Source organism: Pleurodeles waltl, chromosome 4_2, assembly GCF_031143425.1.
Source record: "Pleurodeles waltl isolate 20211129_DDA chromosome 4_2, aPleWal1.hap1.20221129, whole genome shotgun sequence".
Lineage (NCBI taxonomy): Eukaryota > Metazoa > Chordata > Amphibia > Caudata > Salamandridae > Pleurodeles > Pleurodeles waltl.
The window spans coordinates 34236851-34258430 of NC_090443.1; the positions used below are offsets into that span (position 1 = coordinate 34236851).

Genomic DNA, 21580 nt, shown 5'->3' on the forward strand with positions numbered 1-21580 from the left:
AAACTGACCCAGACAGAGAATCCACAAACAGGCAGAGTCACAGAATGGTTTAAGCAAGAAAATGCCTACTTTCTAAAAGTGGCATTTTTAAACACAGGATCTAAAAACCAACGTCACTAAAATATGTATTTTTAAATTGTGAGTTCAGAGACCCTAAACTCCATATTTCTATCTGCTCCCAAAGGGAATCCTTGCTTTAATGATATTTAAATCTGACCAAAAAAGGGGGGGGAGTATCCTATCACCCTCACCTGCTTAGGATACTAATACAACAATGCTCACAAAAAAGATATAGCAGGAGAGGGACAAATTAAATAATTATTACACAAAACCAATAATAACTCTTGGTTCGGAGGAATACAACTATTTTCCATTATTTATTATATTTGTCAATATACACACACATCTCCGGGTCAGAGGAAGACTTTCTGTCTATAAACAACTGACACTACAGTGAAGCTATATACACTTATCTATACATATTTACAAAAATAACAGACAAGTAAACCACATAATACATATAATATAAAAAATCTAAAACATATACATGTGCCCTACTCCAACAATTCATAGAATAGTCACAACACAACATACAGTAAACCAAGGTGATCAACAATTATATGGTGGCCAAGGATCTTGCACCCAGCTGTATACTACCTTAATTTTCTTTATACAAGGTAGCAAGTAGTGCTATATAAGTTATTAAACAATCAATTGAATATTTGCTCAGACTCCTTGGACCCATTAGGGATATGTCGACGTGTTTCGGCCTAACAACTCAAGGCCTCATCAGGACTGTTGGAGAGCACTGGCACCTCTATAAAAATTGGAAAAAAACTCACATTATACACAACCCTATATATTCATCTATTCCACCACCTAACACCAAATGTGCCTTGTATTCGAGTCAGAATACCTCTACTAATCTCCTATTTAAGATTCTGTGTTGTTTTAGACATCGCCTGTCGTGCCCAAGTAGCCACTCTAGAATATACTTCATATCCACAATGCATGTTACTAGAAAGTATATGCCCCAGGTGACTGAAATTACCGACTGTGCAGACTACAGCCCCGAGTGCCACTCACAAGTTGTAGTACATACCTTCCCTTACAGTTGTGAGACATACAAGAGCTAGAATCCTCTGTTTTCAGGTACTGAAAAGAGGAACACAATGGTAGAATTAATCTCCATAGAACCAGCTACTGTGCCGCCGAACAAAATGCTAAACGCCACCAAATGGTGTCTTACCTATCTCCTGGCGCCCCTCGTATACATGCCGGCGACTGTGTAATGATTTCATCGTGTTCTAAAAGCATTAAAACATCGAGTGCATGAGGATCTATTACAATCTAAAAATAGCTCTCTGCGTGTACTCCAAGGACTACACACCTCCTATGGCTCAGACACTTACTTCATTTAACTTTTGAGTCACGCCACAAGTCCGCAAGATCTGTGTCAGCGCGCGCTGGTCAAGCGCCGCTCCTGCTCTTTCAAAACTGTCGGCAACGGTGGTTCTCCCGAAAGCATCTATAAAAACTAACAACGGACTCACGCTAGCCCGCGCCAATATATTAAAATGGACTGGTCTCAACGCCATATTGTAGATCCCGGGACGGTGCTCTTCGATTACTCGCCTCTTATGACAGTCTAATTGTGTATTTGTAATTTACCATGGAAACCTCGTCTGTAATGGATATCATCCCTTCCAAATAATATCCAATCCTTAAAGGCGTGCCAAGCTCTTCTTTCATAGAGAGTTCACTACAACAGCTCTCTTGGAAATGTTGGGCACCCACTAAACACCGCTCCATACTCTCATATTTTACTCATTATTTCTAAAAATGTCCTCAAAATAGACCTATCATAGTATATCTGGGAACATTTCTTGATACTTGCTTCTGGAACCACTCCCAGTGGTTATGTATACATTTAATGATTCAAAAACCATCCAAACAATTTTTTGTATCAAACTTGCTTGCATTTCAATTTCTCTGTGATAGTAATGGTCTAATAATAAACCAGACATAACTGTACTACGATGGCAAATCCATACATTTTGATATAAACATCTGTTACGTCACCTAATTAGCGCCCATGCTTCATCACAATCATTAAGACCCGTTTTAGCTGTTTGAAATTTCTCGATCATTCTTGCCTTCAATTTCAACAACCTTGTTAGAGTTGGAGGATGATCCATCTTTGGTTGACTCACAGCCAGTACTGTCCATTGAATATCGTCTGCTTTATGTTTGAATTCCACAAAATGGTCGACTAGCGGAGCACCTTTTATGGTGCATTTAATCCTTGATCGATGTTGGAGAATCCGACTTTTAACTATTTGTGAAGTCTGACCAATATATGTTTGGTTACATGGGCAAGAAATACAATAAATAACATTTTTAGTGTTACAATTTGAAAAATCGACTTGTGCATGCCTTCTGCCATTTATTGTTACCTCTTTTGAGTCCAGTGTGAATTGGCATGCAGTACACTTGCCACATTTAAAATGTCCTTGCAGGGTAGGCAACTGAAGCATTGTCCTTAAATCTTTTCTCTCTGTTTTATTTTGAGCGGCTTGTACCAACTGGTCTTTCAAACTCCTTGCTCTCTTAAAGGAGATCAGTGGTTTCTCTATATTAAGATCTTTAATGATCCGCCAATTCCTTTCAATAATTGTACGTACTTTATTAGCCTTTGGGCTAAAGGTCAACACACACGTGAGTGGAATTTCAGTCGTTTGTTTCTTAGGTATCAAGAGTGTTTCTCTAGGGGTAACCCAGGCTCTTTTAGCTGCATTTTTAACCAACTTCTTTGGATACCCTCTCGCTATTAGTTTAGAAACCAATTCTTCAGCGTGAGTATGGAAATCATTCCTATCTGTACAATTTCTTCTTATCCTAAGAAACTGGCCATATGGAAGATTTTCTTTAAGAGTTCTCGGATGGCCACTCGAATAGTGTAGAAGTGTGTTACGGTCAGTAGGTTTTTTATACAGACTAACTTCCAATCTACCATTCCTGGCTAGGATCACCAAGTCCAAGAAATTGATTTTCCATCTATCCTTACTCATGGTAAATCTGAAGTCAGCAGCTCGCTGGTTGAGCCATTCAAAGAAAGTTACTAACATGGCTTCCGTCCCTTGCCAAATCATTAGGATATCGTCTATATACCTAAACCATTGAGAGATGTAAATTTTAAAGGGGTTAGACTGCTCGTAGATCCATTTATGCTCAAAGCAATCCATAACCAAGTTGGCAATTTCTGGGGCAAAGCTGCACCCCATTGCTACTCCTTTTACCTGTCTATAGAGTTTTTCATTAAACTTAAAGAAATTACTTTTCAAGCATAATGAAGCCAACTCCACAAGAAAATCTGTGGGAGTATTGACTGGTTCCGTATTAGCATTTAGTACCTGCCTGATGATTTCTAATGCTTCATCCTGTGGAATATTAGTCTACAAGGATTCTATATCGAATGTGACAAGAATCTGATTGTCCTCACTGTATGCTAGATTTTCAAGCTTGTTAATAATATCCATGGAATCTCAAACATAAGCTGGCGTTTTCACTACAAACGGTTTCAGGAATACATCCACAAATTGCGCAAGAGGTTCCAGAATGGAGCCGCATGCAGAGACTATTGGTCTACCTGGTGGATCTTTTATATTCTTATGGATCTTTGGAAGGATATAAAAACAGGGGATCCTACCCTCACTTTGATTGAGGAATTCAAATTCCTTTTTATTAATCCAACCAGGTCTCTAGCTCTCTGTGTCATTTCAGAAACCGAATGTTGAACTTGTTTTGGTGCATTAGCAGGCAAAACCCGATAATGTGTATTATTGTTCAGCTGCCTCATCACTTCTGCATTATACTGTTCTGCTCCCCAGATAACAATGCCACCACCTTTGTCCGCTGGCTTAATTACGATGTCCCTATTTTCGGCAAGGTGGGCAATAGCTACTTTTTCTGTTTTGGAACAGTTATCTTTAAAGTATGTTTTTTTTAGAGTTCAGGAGATCTAGTTCTTTAAGCACTAGATAAAAAAGTTAAATGAAGTAAGTGTCTGTGCAGTCCTTGGAGTACACGCAGAGAGCTATTTTTAGATTGTAATAGATCCTCATGCGCTCCATGTTTTAATGCTTTTAGAACACGATGAAATCATTAAACAGTCGCCGGCATGTATACGAGTGGCGCCAGGAGATAGGTAAGACACCATTTGGTGGTGTTTAGCATTTTTTTCGGCGGCACAGTAGCTGGTTCTATGGAGATTAATTCTACCATTGTGTTCCTCTTTTCAGTACCTGAAAACAGAGGATTCTAGCTCTTGTATGTCTCACAACTGTAAGGGAAGGTATGTACTACAACTTGTGAGTGGCACTCGGGGCTGTAGTCTGCACAGTCGGTAATTTCAGTCACCTGGGTGCATATACTTTCTAGTAACATGCATTGTGGATATGAAGTATATTCTAGAGTGGCTACTTGGGCACGACAGGCGATGTCTAAAACAACACAGAATCTTAAATAGGAGATTAGTAGAGGTATTCTGACTCGAATACAAGGCACATTTGGTGTTAGGTGGTGGAATAGATGAATATATAGGGTTGTGTATAATGTGAGTTTTTTTCAATTTTTATAGAGGTGCCAGTGCTCTCCAACAGTCCTGATGAGGCCTTGAGTTGTTAGGCCGAATCGCGTCGACATATCCCTAATGGGTCCAAGGAGTCTGAGCAAATATTCAATTGATTGTTTAATAACTTATATAGCACTACTTGCTACCTTGTATAAAGAAAATTAAGGTAGTATACAGCTGGGTGCAAGATCCTTGGCCACCATATAATTGTTGATTACCTTGGTTTACTGTATGTTGTGTTGTGACTATTCTAAGAATCGTTGGAGTAGGGCACATGTATATGTTTTCAATTTTTTTTTTATATTATATGTATTATGTGGTTTACTTGTCTGTTATTTTTGTAAATATGTATAGATAAGTGTATATAGCTTCACTGTAGTGTCAGTTGTTTATAGACAGAAAGTCTTCCTCTGACCCTGAGATGTGTGTGTATATTGACAAATATAATAAATAATGGAAAATAGTTGTATTCCTCCGAACCAAGAGTTATTATTGGTTTTGTGTAATCATTATTTAATTTGTCCCTCTCCTGCTATATCTTTTTTGTGAGCATTAATGATATTTAAAGGCAGCCCCCATGTTAACCTATGGAAGGTATAGGCCTTGCAATAGTGAAAAACGAATTTGGCAGTATTTCACTGTTAGGACATGCAAAACACATAAGTAAAGGTCCCACCTTTAACATACACTGCACCCTGCCCATGTGGCTACCTAGCAGCTACCTTAGGGGTGCCTTACATGGATAAAAAGGGAAGGTTTAGGCCTGGCAAGTGGGTACACTTCCAGAGTCGAGTTGGCAGTTAAAAACTGCACAGACAGACACTGCAGTGGCAGGTCTTAGCCATGTTTACAGGGCTACTGATGTGTGTGGCACAACCGGTGCCACAAGCCCACTAGTAGCATTTGATTTACAGGCCCTAAACACTTCTAGTGTACTTTACTAGGGACTTACTAGTAAATCAAACATGCCAATCATGGATAAGCCAATGCGCATACATAATTTGTATAGGGAGTATTCACACTTTAGCACTGGTCGGCAGTGGTAAAGTGTCCAGAGCAAACAAAACAGCAAAAACAGAGTCCAGCACACAGAAACAAAAAGTAGGGTATGGCCTATGCCCGATTGTTATTTGAGGGCTTCGTGCACTCAGGTCGGATTGACTTAGCTGGTGCGTATCGAGGGGAGCTTTAATAGTTTGATATTGGGGCAGTCTATAGTGGTTGCTGGGGCCCCCTCTCCCTCAAAATGCCAGGTTATTGTTACAGAGTGTCTGAATGGCAGGTGGCTCCTATCTGTTTGCCCTGCCACCTTCCTATGTCACCTAAGGCGTGATCGGCTCTGAGGGGGACCGGGCAGATTGCCGCTGGCGTATATCAGGCGGTAATCAGTTTGGGCCAGCGGCCCAACTCACTAGTGCTCGTGTGGGCCTTCTCACCTCTCCTTCAAGGGTGGTCGCACAGGGACCGTGTCATGCCTTGACCATGCACCATGCCTGGCAGGCTCTAGGGCTGTCTGTGCAAGAGCCCGGCCGCGGGCACACATCAGGACCTGCTCCACCACCAGGCTGCGGGCCCTCGGGCAGATGTACCAGGGCTGCGGCTGTCCGGATTCTAACGCACTCCAGGTGCACACTGCCAATGTTATTTAGGAAATGCAGGCAGGTGAGGGTGCACTGTGGCCCTGCCTTGTCAGTTTCTGTCACGCAGGTCTGCCTTTTTTCTCCTCAAATCCACCAGGCCGTGTCCACGCCCTCTGTGAGGCCGCCTGCCCACTGCAAGTGTCAGTGCAGTACACCCAGCTGATTTAAAAAAAAATCACATGGTCCGTCACGCTGCGAGGGTCCCGCGGGTGTTGGTTGGCAGCAGTAGGCGTCCCAGTATTGCCAGATTAGTGGTAGATTTTGCATTCAGCTTGCAGAGCCCTTCATCGTGCAGACTGGCGTAGCCACACCACCGCCGTTATTCTTTTTTTTATTTCTTTTTTATCTTCCTTCATCTACTCTTTTTTGTTTTTGCCTATCATGCCTGTTAAACAGACTTTTTTCTGAAAACACAACTTTTGAAAAGCATTCAGGCATCCACTCTGAATACTCTGAAGTACTTTCAGATTATGAATGTTGGCTTGGAACCCGTTCAATAATTCCTAATACACATCATGTGGTAACCTGCAAAGGAAGTGCTAGAGTTGTGATTTTTAGGTCTTACCTATGACTGCCTATACTCTGTTACTTGCGAGGCGCGTTGTTTGCTTACAGGGAGCTTGGAGGCCACCCACTGCTTACCATTTGTTAGCTTCATTGTCAGCCTTATTTGATTGTTCCTGTTTGGTCAGTGCATGCTAGATTAAATTTCTGTTTGTGGTTTTCCCATGTCCCTGGGGTTTGGATCAAGTACTGCATCCTATTTTTGAGCGTGTCCTTCCGTTGCTTCAGCTTTCTGTCTCTGCCTTTTTAGGGTCGAGCCTGCGTAGCATGCGCTTGCGCACGCGTATCTCTTGCAAGGCGCTGTAGTAGTTAGAAAAGGGCTCGGAGCCCCGCCCATGTCACGTCAGTGTCTTTCATTGGTTCGTGGGCTTGCCTTTTAAAATCTGCTTGCTTTCATTAGTGGAAAGCATACACGTCATGCCTTTTCCGGTGGATAGCCCTCCTCGAGCGCAGCGACCAAGTACTGAAAACATACGAGGCTCGCTGTTTTCCGTCCGGTTTGTGGACTACTTTTTTCTCTTTTTTCGCAGCGCGATCGCGCTCGTTTTTTTTTCTTACGAGGCAAGAAAAGACCGTTTGGGAGTTTACAACTGCTAATAGCTATAGCTCTAACTCTGAGAAATGCGAGACCCGTTGCATTGCAAATGCTTGTTTATTCTTCTACTCGCAGGACTTTGTAAGATTGTATGTGCTTTTAAATTGCCTTGCTTCTAGTTTTGCTCTGTAAGGTTGCTTTCACTGCTGATTTCCAGTGTTTGTTCACTTTTACGTTTCACCCTCACCCTTCTACACTTTGGTGCAGCAAGAAACCACCAATAGGCCACAAGTTGTTAGCGTGACTATTAACTGATTTCATAATGCATTAATGGCTTTTGGCAATTAAGTAATCACTAGTTTAGTTTGTAAGAAGGTGCTTATTTGGTACTTGTTTTATGATTTATAGGATGTCTTGGGCCTAATTTAAATGTTTTACATAAAAATCGGAGTGTGTTTTAAATTGGTTATTATTTGCCTTGTTAGAGGTTAGATAAAATATTCTAGCATGAAAATAAAAATACGCAGTAAAGCATTTTTTTTTTGCTTGTCTGGCCACTCCTATTGTGCTCCCTCTCATAGCTTAATGTGTACATTGTAACAAAGATTACAGTGCCATACAATGACAGGCCATTCCGTACCATACTATAGACTGACGGGCTATTCAATACCATTCCCTCACAAACCATACTAAGCAATGAAGGGCCATTCCATACCACACCATAGCGTACTTTGCAATGACAGGCCACACCATACTATGCAATGGGAGGCAGTAAATGATATCAACCGCACATCCAGAACGGTGTCCAAAGTGGTATAATATATTAGTGGAAGGAATAATGGGTGCGTGTGGTCAAGTGCTCTACTACCCAAAAGGCACTATATAGTGTATAAAATACACAACATAACATGAACAGGCAGAACCACCGCACTCAAACAGCATATTGCTCAGATATGGTACATAGAATCATTTAAGCGTAGTGGATTCCTATGAAAAACATGTTCTTCTCACCATATTATGCAATGACAGGCCACACCATACTATGTAATGACAGACCATACCTTACTGTACAATGACGGGCCATACCATAGTATAAAATAATGGACCATAGCATAGAATACAATGAAGGCCAACCATACCATTCAGTGACAGACCAAACCATACGATACCATACCATACAATTGCAGACTATACCTTACTATACATGACCGGCCATGCTTTTATAGTGACAGGCCATATCATAGAACTCCTTATTCTACACTGACTGGCCACTCCCTACTGTACTATAGTGTGTAGTGCCACTCCATGCCATAGCATACAGTGACAGGCCATACTATACTATAAAATGACAGAGCATATCATACTATGCAATGACAGGCCATACTATACCACACCATACTATGTGTGGCAGACCATGCCATGCTATACAGTGACAGGTCGTATCATACCTCTCCATACTAGACCAGAACTGGCCATTCCATATCACACTATACAATGACAGGGCATGCCATAGTATACAATGACTGGTGGTACCTGTAGAAAGCTGGTCTGGTGTGTGGTGGGCATCCAAGGTACTTACACCAAGTCCAGGTGTCCCCTCTTAGTGAAGTGTAGGCAGCCTCTAGAAGCCAGGCTCTCTAGAGGTAGTTGTGGATGAGCAGCCAAGGCTTATCTAGGAGACATGCAAAGCTCATGCAATACCACTGTAGTCACACAGCACTTACACACCTGAAAGAAGCACTCAGTTGTACAAAAATGAAGGTACTTGATATTTGAAACACAATACCACAAAATACTAGAAGGGCAACCCTCCAATAGGAGGTAAGTAACACACTAAATATATACACTAGTAATCAGAAATAGACATAGAAAAGGTTAGAAAACAGTGCAAGTAGCAATAACCAATAGTGAACTAGGGAGAGCACAAACCATATACTAAAAAAAAAATGCAATGCGAACACAGGACCCCCACCTAGGTAAGTGGAATGATTAGAGAGGAGCTGGGAGAACTAGAAAACCACAGAGGTAAGTAACACAGTACCCCCTCAGCAGCCAGGAAAACAGGAGTAAATCACTGGAATTTTCCCAAATCACCCAAAAGGAGGAAAAAAAAGAAAAAGAATACACCTAAAGAAGACTGCAAGAAACCGGAGGTAGATTCCTGAAGAAGACCTGTGGAGAGAGGGGACTGAGTCCAAAAGTCACAGTAGAGTCCAGGAGGAGTAGGAGCTACTACCCACCCAGCTGTACTTGCAGGAGTTGGTCAACGATGAGGAAGAACAAGTCAGTTCTGCAGCCCTGGAGCCAGAGAAGCCTTCCTGATGGATGTGGAAGATGTCCCACGCGGGAGTAAAGATTGCAAATGGGTGTCTGTCTAGGAATTCCACCAACAAGCCTTGGCAAAGGCAAACTCGCGATTAGTGGAAAAGTGGTATTGCCGGAGACCAGCAAGGCCCAGGAGGACTCAACCCAGGAGGGGGAGTCACAGGGGGCCCTCAGCGTAGCAGAGAGTCCACAGGAGTGGAGGCAGCACCCACAGGAGTCCCACAAGACGGGGACACAGGAGTCGCAGGAGCAAACCACGCAGCACTACTACAGAGGATCCTGTGCCGCCAGAGAACGACGCAGAAGGCTGTGCTTTGCAAGGAGTAGTGCTGAGGGCTGCAGCTGCACATAGCTTGAAGATCCCTTGGAGGAGATGCCAACAAACCTTGGCAGCTGCAAAAGACGCAGTGCCCAGGGGTACTGTCCTGTGTAGGAAGGCAAAGGCTTACCTCCACCAAAGTTGGACAGCTGGCAGAGAGGACCAAGAGGACTAATCCGGACCACCACCCTTGATGCAGGATCCACGCAGCTCAAGATGAGGGGATATCCACGCAGCCGGTTGTCGTTTGCTGTAGGTGCCTGCGTTTGCAGGGGAGTGACTCCTTCACTCCAGGGGAGATTCCTTTTTCTTCTTCTGCAGGCTGAAGAGTTGCTGTCTTCTGAGGATGTACGGCTGGGGAAATGCTGCAAAGCTGGCAGGAGCCATGGAAACAAAGTTGCAGGAGAGTCTTCTTCGTTGATTGCAGCGTTGTCAGTCCCGGAGGGTCCAGTTGCGGTTCCAGTGGTCAGAAGTCGAAGTAGACGTTGCAGAGGAATCCTGCTGGAGTCTTGCAAGCCAAATCTGAGGACCCACCCAAGAGAAAGACCCTAAATAGCCTTGAAAGGGAGATTGGTCATCTAGCCAGGAGGGGACACTGACGTCAACTGCCTGGCCTGGTCACTCAGATGCTCACCGAGTTCCTTGATAACCTTGAAAACAAGATGGCAGAACCCAAGTACCCTCTGGAGGAGCTCTAAGTGCCATCCCTGGGGTGGTGATGAACAGGGGAGTGGTCACTTCCTTTTCCGTTGCCCAGTTTCGTGCCAGAGCAGGGACTGGGAGTCCCTGAACCAATGGGGACTGGTTTATGCATGGAGGGCACCAAATGTGCCCTTCACAGCAAAACCAGTGGTTGGGGAGGCTACCCCTCCCAAGGCAGTAACACCTATTTTGAAAGGGAGAGGGTGTTACCTCCCTCTCCCAAAGGAAATCCTTTGTTCTGGCTTCCTTGTCTTGATCAGATCAAGCAGTAGGAGGGCAGAAACCTGTCTGAGGGATGGAAGCAGCTTGGACTGCCCAAAGAACCCTGTAAGACTGGGGTAGCAATGCAGGGGCTCCTCTAAGCCCCCAGAGTGCATGGAATCATACTTCCAATACTTGCAACAGTACTGGGGTATGATTCTGACATGTTTGATACCAAACATGCCCAGGTTCAGAGTTACTGTTTTGTAGCTGGACATATGTAGTGACCTATGTCCAGTACACGCGTAAAATGTTGACCCACACTCACAAAGTCCAGGAGAATGGATCTGGAGTTTGTAGGGAGGACCTCTGCTACTGCAGGAGTGCGCTCACACACTGGTACTTGCACCCTGCCCTCTGGGCCGAGAGGGCCTACCATAGGGATGACTTATAGTGACCTGGTGCAGTCACCTGTAGTGAAAACGGATGCATGCACCTGTTTCACGCAGACTGCAATGACAGGCCTGCAGAACCCTTTGCATGGGCTACCTGTGGGTGGCGGAATAACTGCTGCAGCTTATAGGGATCCCCTGGACCCCAATCCCCTGGGTACCTATGTACCATATACTAGGGACCTACATGGGTATACCAGAATGCCAAATGTGAAAAGAAAAAGGTGCAGTTACCAATTTAGGAAGGAGGTAGCATAGACACTGGGGTCCTGGTTAGCAGGATTCCAGTGAACACAGTCAAACACACTGACAACAGGCAGAAAATGGGGGTAACCATGCCAAGAAAGAGGGCACTTTCCTACAGTACCATACCATGCCATACAATAAAATGGCAGGCCATACCATACCATACCATTTAGTACAGTGACTGGCCATAGTGTACCTTTCTATACAACGACAGACAGTACCATACTATACAACGATGAGCCAGACCATACTGTACAAGGATGGGCCATATCATACTGTACAATGACCTATCATACTGTACAGTGACCGATTATACCATATAATACCACACAATACAGTGACAGGCCATACCATACAATACAGCGAAAGGCCATAACATACCATACAGTGACAGGCCATACCATACTATACAATGACAAGCCAAGCCATATCGTACCATGCTATACAAGGAAAGGCCATACCATACTATACCTTACAATGAAAGGCCAAACCATACTATACAGTGACAAAACATACCATACTGCACCATACAATGATAAGCCATACCCAGTGTTTAGTTTGAGCCGGCGGGGAACAATGACACTTATTTTTCCACATCAGGTATGTCCTGAGTGTAAGAGAGGAAAAGATACACAGATGGGAAAGATAGAGGAAGAGAAAGACGGCAAAACTGTCACAAAGAGAGAAAGGAGGAGTCTTCAAGAGAGAGAAAAAGGGTCAGAGAGTGGCTGGTAGTGGATTAAAGTTTACCAGCCTTGGTATACGGCTGCCAACAGTTAATTGCTCCAGCTGTGGGCTTCTTAGCAGAACCCCTGGGGTGATTCTTTCAAATTAAGCACTGGCCATACTATACAATGACAGGCAATACCATACACATCATAACATACTTAACAATGACAGACAATACCATACTATACAATGACAAACCATACCACACTAAACAAGGACAGACCATTCCATACCATACCATACTGTACAGTTACAGGCCATATCATACAATGACAGACATACTATACAATAAGAGCAATGACAGGCCATACTATACAGTGACAGGCCGGACCATGCCACACTACACAAAAATTACTACACATAAATATACATAGATATAATATAATAAATCTTTTGTACAAAAGTTGAACAACATGGCTGAAAAAAAAAGCATTGGCAAAGCCAATAGATCGTCTGTAGACGAGACTTGTTGGTTTTGTCAATGCTTGTTCCATCTGCTTTTTTAGAATTCCTAATTTTATGTGCGATGATTTAATTTTTTTATTTTATTTCTTTTACAGAAGTAAAGTTGCAAACATTCTATCCCCTTCAGCGTTCCTTTTCAATGTTCAACTGCTTATTTCAGGTTGATACAGTTAGATGGGGGCAAATATGCTATGCAGTTTGTGTTCCTTTTTCTGGGGAATTAAGGTTTGATTTTTATCTTCATCTGTTATGTTTTTTTTTCTTTCCTGTGACTCATCTCCTGGGCAGAGGATTATTTTTTCTATGCTCTTTCTTTACAGGTCAAATTTCAATCAGACTTTGGAGAGCGGTGAATGGTAAGTGTATCAACATTGCTTTCCATTCTAGGCTGCACACTGTCTATATGTCTCTCTCCTTTCCACACTGCACAGGGGTAACAGCAAAACAATAGTTTGCCCACATGTTCCTCTGCAGCCACTAGAACCACATTTCTTCGGACAATGCTGTTTTATGACTTTGCCTTTGGGGTGCTGTGGTCCTACGTTTGTTGTCTGGGGGCTTTTTTTGTAAGTTTGAGGTTGGGGTGATTTGATGGTGGGTTTAGTGCTCTGGTTGTGGTGGTGGGTGATAGGGTTACCTTGTTTTTTTCTGTTTGGTCCTTGTTCAGTTGGAGCTGACGGTGCGCTCTGTGGGTTGGAGTTTTGATTGTGGGCCTGAATTTAATTGAGTAAAGGTTTGGATATGCTGATTGTCTTTTTTATGTTGTAGGGTTGCATTGGTGAGTTAAGTGTCTGGATGCCTTTTTTGTGAGTTTGCTGTTGCATAACTGTGGTTCTGAGTGTGGCATGGAGAGCCCAGTTGTGGGTTTTGCTTTGCGGTGTCTTTTTTTGTTTTGGTTTAAAAAAAATATTTTTATTGCAGTTTTCAAGTAAACAGGTCTACATAAACAAACAAGAAAAAGGGCAGGTGTGTACGGTCAGGGTAATAATTGCTGATGTATGTGCCAGACATGAATGAGAAACACTAAGAAAAAGAACATACAAAGTCAGTACACCAAATGAAGGCCGACACAGCAGCTCAGATTGTTGCCTCAGCCCGGGGGTATTAAGCTTGTGGCATGACCCAGGGTGGGCCAACAGCATTCCTGCGACACACCCAACACACTGACATCTAGCAAACAAGCAACTACCACTCACTCAACAGGGGCCACACTAATTTGAACATCAGCAGCAGGGGTAGGGGACAGCGGTGTTGAGCCTGCTTTCGGAGGGGGCATTGTAGAGACCACTTCCTCGGGCACAAACTGCCTCTGGGCATCTAGTCTTGGGCAAACCACCAGTATTGCATCCCAAGCAGGTAAGATCAGAACCCTACGCACTCCCCTGGCTGCCTCCCTCCGAAGTGGTTGCCGTTCACAGTCTTCCCTTCTAGGCAACTCCTTCCCCCATCTACCCAGGTCAGGACTAGTGGTAGATTTCTAGCTCATCATCAGTTGTCGACGGGCAAGCACAAGCGCCAAATCAGTACACCTGTGTGTCGTGTTTCGGGCTGTGTTTCGAGCATGAAGACCCAATAAACACAGCTGGAGAGAGCTATCAAAGTGTCTGTCTGTGGTACGACAAATAACGTTTAGTACGGTGGCCCAGTACGGAACCACCACCGGGCAAGTCCATACCATATGGTAGAACCCGGCATCTGTTGCATGACATCAAGGACACGCTGACAAAACCCCAGGAAACATGGCATGAAGACGTCGAGGGGTGAGATACGCCCGGTGCAAGAAATAGAAATGAATACGCTTAAATCTAGCATTTCGGGACACCTTGGTGGAGAACGCCAGGATTTTCTTCCAGGCAAAGTCACTGAGCACCTGTCCCAGGTCCGTTGTCCAGCATTGTTGGTGCAGCTGAGACAAGTCTCAGACACTTCTCAGACAAGTCTGCTGGGCCCTTCTCAACAGGGCTCCATAGAGCAACAACACTGCCCTCGTCAGCCCTGTGATAAGAAACAGATAGCTGTGACACTCTGGAGGCTCTCCGGAATCCACCCTCCACCACACACTGATCTTACTCATCAGGGCCCCATGTAAAAGGAAGTGCCCTGCCGGGATGTCGTACATCTCCCTCAAGTCCAGAAAATAACTATCTCCAACCCTTGCCAAGCGGTCACCCAGGATGCTGAGCCCTGCCACTGATCCACCCACTGCAACTCGCCTGTCAATTAGTAAAACTCAAAATCTGGGGCAGCCATTTCACCCTCGTCCACAGGCAATCGGAAGTTTCTCAGAGCCACTCTGCAGCTCGAAGACCCTCAATTTAATGTAATAAAGATGCTATCAAGTTCCAGATAATGCACCTTAGGGAGCTAGACCAGTAGGGCTGCAAGTAAAGAAGCCGCAGCATAATTACCCTCTTGGCGATGGCTGTCAGAGCACTGACATATTGGTAGTGTTCCAAAAGGCGGCAGACATAATCTGGGAAAAGTTACCCTCGAAGAGCAATCTATAACATATGGAGACAAGTTCCCAGCACAGCACCGGCATGGCAGTGGAGGGGTGCCTTCCTCTGAGTCGGCTCACAGAGGGTAGGGGCAGGAATTAAACCAGTTAACCTCCAGGCCGGACAGATGCCCAAAAGCTGACAAGCCCACCATTACACCCTCCAAGTCAGAAATTCCCCTACATATACACAGCAGCATGTCATCTACATATAACGATATATCTAGACGATCAGACGATACCTGCAGACCCAGATAGTGTCCACCTAGCCACACTGTCAGTGCAAATGGCTCTAGAGCCAGCACAAACAAAGGGGACACGGAACAACCTTGCCAGGTGCCCTGCTCCACTGGCCATGCTGCTATCACCCACCAAGTCCTGACTCTTTCCATCGGAAGAGTATAAATAGCCTAGTCCATTCAACAAAAGAAACTCCAAACCTCATCCAGGGTAAGGTAGCCTACAAAAACTCTCAGTAGAGGGAATCTGAAGTGTTTGAAATATCCACAGATAATGCCAGGACACCTGGTGAGAGTGTTTCCTGCATGCCCAGGATGTGAATCAGCTTGTGAATATTAGGCAGGGTATTATGGGCAGGTATAAAGCTGGTCTCATCAGGATGAATCAGTTTCCCCACATGTGGCAAGATCCTGTTCGCCAGAATCTTGCTCAAGATTTTATAGATTTATAATCTGCGTTAAGCATAGGGAGGGGGCATTAGAAGTCTACCAATAGCAGATCTTTCTCTTTCTTGGGTGTAGAGAGACAATTGTGCCGTCCCTGTTGTCACGCTCTGTTAAAAACGTTCACTAACTTAGGGGAAATGGGCGCAGAGTAAGCCAAAAGAATTCTATGGGCAACCCATCTGACCCAGGTACCTTGCCACAGGCCATCTCTTTGATTGCACTCGAACCTCTTGCACAGTAATATCAGCACCCAGTTGCTTCATCGTGGCAGGATCCAGGACCAGTGGGGAGGAATCTGTGATGTAACCCGGTAGTTCCGACCCATGTGCTGACTGCGTACAGTGCACAACAGTAGTGCATGAACACCCCAATAATGTCCTCCTGTTTCAACACAATTTGGCCTGCAAAGTCTTTAACCTGAAGGTAGTGTGCCCCCTTGTCTCTTCTCGAAGGAGCCCGGCTAAAATGTTCCCCGATGTGTCCCGCTCCACTTGAGCCCTTGCAATATATGTCCTGTAATTGTATTGTTGCAAGTGTTCCACCATCACAAGCCATTCCTCCTGTTCAGTAAGTACCCGCTGTCTGTCCTCGGGCGTCTCCCCCAACTCTGGGGGAAGCCTATTGCAGGAGCGGTGTCATGCTATTCAGGAATGAGGTTGGTCAGTATTTGGGGCATAAGCATTAAGCATGGCAATATCTTTGCTATCCAATCGTCCCAGCACTAGCACATATCTGCCTTCTGGGTCAATAACTGCCTTATGTCATTGGAATGGCACCCCAGGTCTGGTCCAAATAAGGGCCCCCCTTCTCAAACAGGGTGTAAACAGTGCAGTGCAGTTGCCCTCACCATCTCTTTTGGAGTGCTCTGCCCTCAGTCCAACAGATATGTCTCTTGCAGGAACCCGACCTGTGCCCCCCCTCCGCTTTAAGTAGGCCAGAACATTATAGTGCATGGACGGACCTCTTGTGTTCCAGGTAATCAAACGGAATCGGTCGGCCATTAAAAGAAGCACTCATGCATCCCAGTGTCCCACTGCCCCCTCCCCGCGCCAGCCACACAACCACAGTGCCAGCTGCCAGCCATAGCATACAACCACACCTGCTGCAATTGCACCACTAAAAGAACCAAGAACATTCCAGCAATCCACCTCCTGGAATGTGATGTGTGTACATCTGTCCAAATAAAGTGAGGCAAGTCGCGGCTGGCGACTTTGAAAAGTGGTGGGGCCTGGGGGAGGGTAATAAAAAGAAAATCTAAATTAAGAAAAGAAAAACTTCCCTGAACGTCGCCGCCGATTTCCGCTGCACTGCAGGCTTCCAGCCTGCTCTGCGGCCAATCAAGACGCTGCTCAAAGCAGCGTTATGATTGGCTGAGGCGCCCTGCATGGGTGCTCCAACTCAGACTGGGTGCCTGGGCTGGCTCTTTTCAACTCTGCAACACAGTGCCGAGTTGGAGAGAGCCTTTGTGCGCATGTGTTTGGACGGCTGGCAAAAACATATATGCACACTGAGGGGAGTGCTCTGTGCACTTCCCTCACGCTCATCACCCTGTTGGCCCGCCCCGTTTGAAAATAAAACGATAATAAACATGGTAGTCCCTTAGTCTAACAGTGTGTAGTGCAGTGAAAAATATTGCATATACTACAAGCCCCCTGCATATGCCCAAGAATTACGAAGAATACAATGTATCCAAACGAAGGTCAAATAATGCCATCTGCCATGCCCTGTGTGACCCGCCTGGAGAGTGTCTTCTAGTCCTGGTAACGTGGAACTCACCAAGCTTGAAGTTGACTCCCTGCGGGAACGTGTCCCAGAATGTGGTGAACTCCCAGTTCACTGTTTGCTGTCGAGAGAGTCCGCGCCACTAACATGCCAGACGGCTAGGAGCCTCCGGCCCTAGGCGTGCCGCCTCTTTGTCATACCTTTCCAGCCAGTCCCATGCCGAAGCAGGATCCAGGAATAAGTGAGTCTTGTCCTTCCCATGCACTATCAACCAGGCTGAGAAAAGCAGACAGGAGGGCAACTCCAGCTCACAGTCTCCTCTTAACTGTGGAGAACGCAGTGTGCTGAGTTTGAACCTGGAGGGTAAAGTCAGGATACAGCAAGACTTCAGCGTTCTCCACCACAAAGGGGCCATGGTTGCAGGCCTGCTCAAGGAAGAAGTCCCTATTGGGGAAATGGAGTAGAACTGCAACCACCGGGTGGGGTGGGGTCCCGGCTTAGGAGGGAAAGAAGGGACTCTATGCACCCAGTCCTGGACTTAGGGCTTAAGCCCTCCTGGGCCACAACCTCCTGGAACCAGTCCTCTAGAAAACTCAGCATGGAATCGCCCTTCACCCACTCCAGTAGCCCAATGACCCTTCAGATGTTACAGCAGGCCCTTCCTTCCTGGTCATCCAGCCTGGCAGCCAGTCACTGCCTATGTACCTCTGTCTTCATGAACGCCGTTCTGTTGGCTCAGGCACTAGGGCCTGTACTGACACTTCCAAGGTGGACAACCCTCCCTTCTACTTTCTTAGAGTCCTTGTGAATGAGACCTAGCTCAATTGCAATAGAGTCGATCTGGCCCTCCGAGTGCTCCCAAGTAGTATCAAACGCGGCCAGTAACGGATCCAGTGTTTTGTCCATGTGGGTGATGTCTCCGCCCCCAGCACCTTGTTTGATTCCCCTGCTTGAGGGGTGCTTGTCAGGGCATCATCCTTGGACCTCTGTGTGCGGCCCAGGATAGATAAGGGAGAGCAAGGCATCCCCCAAGTCCAGCATGTAAAGGCAGCAACAATGATGTCAGTAGACGCAGCACTGTCTGCCACAACCATGGCAGTGACAATGTAAGAGCGTAAAGCAGTCAGAGGAAACCAAGCTCGCTCTCAGAATGAAGATGAGAATTTCCACCCCACCGCTCAAAAAGATCTGAAAGGCCTCCACAGGCAACCAGGGTGATCCCCCGGCTAACTAGGTCCCCCAGCTCCAACCAGTGCATTGCAAAAACATCTGATAGTCAAAGTAGTAGTGGGTTGCAAAACCTCAACACCCAGGCCCATCCAGGGCAATATTAGTTAATGCAAGGCAGGTAATAATAGGGTACCCCTTGGCGGGGGGGGCTATGGGGTAGTTCTTCAGGGGTGCCCGACCTCTGAGACAAACTGCACTGGTTGCTGTGTGTAGCAGCGCTCCCCAGTGACCTGGCTGCTCCCCCCAGAGGCCAGTTGACGGGGGAGTCGAACAGTCACTGGGCCCGAAAGCCAATGTCCCAGGGCCCCACCTTCCCCCAACTGGCCATATAGGAGATTGTGGGCAAGGGAGACCACCCCAGCCAGTTGCCGCACTTCTCAACTTGCAGCTAGGGTGTGGGGGGTGCTCCACATGGCTCAAGCGGTGTGCTGGTACTCCTACGGCTCTGCAGGTCCCAGCTGAAGGAAGCCATCAAGGAGGCACGCCAGCAGAATGCGAGCCTGCAGTGAGCAGTCCTGGCCCCACTGCCAGGCCAAACCCTGAGGTGAATGAGGAAGTGGGGGGGAAAGAAATCTCCCACTGAAAGCATCTCCCTGGGTACTGCATCAGTTCCTGCAGTGCATGGCCCAGATGAGCTCTAGGGTTTCCATTCAACTATGGAGCTGCCATTTCATAGGTGAGAAGGAGGCATTTGTGCTTGGCCCTCCCGGGTCCCCGTTGAGCAGGAGGTCTCGCTCCTGCGCTTACTGCCCCCCCACTGCAGCGGCCACAGTCCGGGGTGCCCAGGATGTCGTCCACTGCTGGCTGTGGCAACCAGGAAGGACCAGGGGTTGGCAGGCCAGAGAGGAGCTCTCGGCACATGCTGCCTACAGCATGGCAGCTACCCCCACCTACCCCTACCCTCCTGCCTTGCAGAGTCTTAATTGGGGATTTCATGTTGGAGCCCTTTGGTTGTATTTTTGGTGTTGATGTACTCTTTTGGTTTCATTGTGTCTCGGGATGACGGGTTGGAACAGTCCCGTTTGTTATAGGGGCTTCGGTTTGGGTTCAGAGTTGGGGCAAAGTGGTTGTGGACTTGGTGGTTTGGTCGTTAACTGTGGGCTTTCTGCTTGGGGCGCTTGTGGCTTTGGTATAGGGATGCCCTGGTTTATGGATGTAATGTTGGGGTTTCTGTTGTTAGGTTTGGATCTGGGGGTCCCTGGTTGTAGGTTTGATATTGTGGGCACTGGTTGTAGGTGTGTTCTAAGGGTGCAATGGTTGTGAGTTGGTCCTGGAGTACTTTGATTGGGGGTATGGTGTATAGGTGCCTCGATTTTAGGTTTGAAATTTGGTTGCTTCACTTTGGTGTTGGAGTTTTCTGGTTATGAGTTTGTTGTTGTGGAGCCTCAGACTGTTGGTGTGTGGGTTTGGTGTTGGAGTGCATTCATTGTGGGCTTCGAATTGTGATTTGTCTGGTTGCAGGTTTGTTGCTCTAACCTCTGTGTTGTCAGGTTCATGCTTCAGTGCTGCAGGTTTAACTTTGATGTTCAGGCACCTTGGTTGCGATTAGGTGATTTGGTCTTTAAGTTTAGTTTTGGATTTGTGGCCTCTCATGTATGTTGTTGTTGCAATCTAGGGTCTTGGTAAGGCTTTTAGTATTGGGGGGGCACTGGTGTAGGGCTGTTCTTAGCTGTTGGTGTTGTGCTCAACTATATATTTTTTTTACTGTGGGTTTAGGTCCTGGTGCACTAGAGATGGCCCTGGGTGTGGGTTTGGTATTGGGTATTCTGGTTCAGATTGATATTTGAGTGAGTCCTAGTTGTGGGCTTCATGTGGTGTCCTTTGTCCTGACTTGTCCATCCTCTTCCAGCATGGCGAGCAGCAAGGTGGCGCTCAAGTACATGACTCCTGTGATCCTCATGGCATTTGCTCTAGCTCTTTACCTCCATGCCCAGCAGGTGGAGTCCACCGCAAGGCTAGACTTTTTATGGAAGCTGCAGGTAATTGGGTTTGCAGGGGTTGGGTTGGTTGGGTTGGTGGCATTTATAAGATTAGTAGGCCGAGGTATGTTTGAGTTATAAAAGGTGGATGCTGTTGGAAGGTTTATTAATAATGAGGTTCTTCTGTATCTTCCCTCTTTGTATACAACTATAATAAAGCAGTTTTGCTGCCCACTTAGCGTCCAGGATACCCCAGTGAGGTTCTGATGATATAGAGTTGTGGCTCTATCAACTGAGATGGTGGCAATGGCAGCTTAGTGTGGATCCTTTGTACTTCCCCAGTCTGGCTTTAGAGATTCCAGGTACAGCTCTGATAACCATTTTGGTGTAGTTTTAGTTACCACAGACCGTCACCCCCACTGCCAGTGAAACTCCAGGCACTCGCCAGCTCAGCTTTTGAGAATGCTGTGCGCAGCTTTTGAGACTCTTGTGTGTGTCTCAGGCAAAGCTGGTTTTAGCTATGGCAGCCAAAGATGTAGCTATTGCACCCCTGGGTGTGAATCTTAGCCCCTATTTCCTAGTGCTTTTTTTGTAGAGACCACTGGTACCTCTCTGCTTCCGGTTGTTTAGGTTGAGACAGAGATGTCTCTTGAACCACAGCCCAATTCAGACACTTAATGTTCCTTGCTGTGAGAGCTTGGATCACATTCCCCAT

General features: G+C 46.0%; 1 protein-coding gene across 1 annotated transcript in view; it reads left to right on the forward strand.

Annotated features, from left to right (window-relative positions):
* Window positions 1–21580, forward strand: part of ADCY6 (adenylate cyclase 6) — a 362703-nt gene that overhangs the window by 265776 nt on the left and 75347 nt on the right. Inside the window, exons 18-19 of the mRNA XM_069230504.1 lie at window positions 13132–13167; window positions 20796–20925. Of these exons, the coding sequence (XP_069086605.1) occupies window positions 13132–13167; window positions 20796–20925 (166 nt within the window). The remainder of the gene's footprint in view (window positions 1–13131; window positions 13168–20795; window positions 20926–21580) is intronic.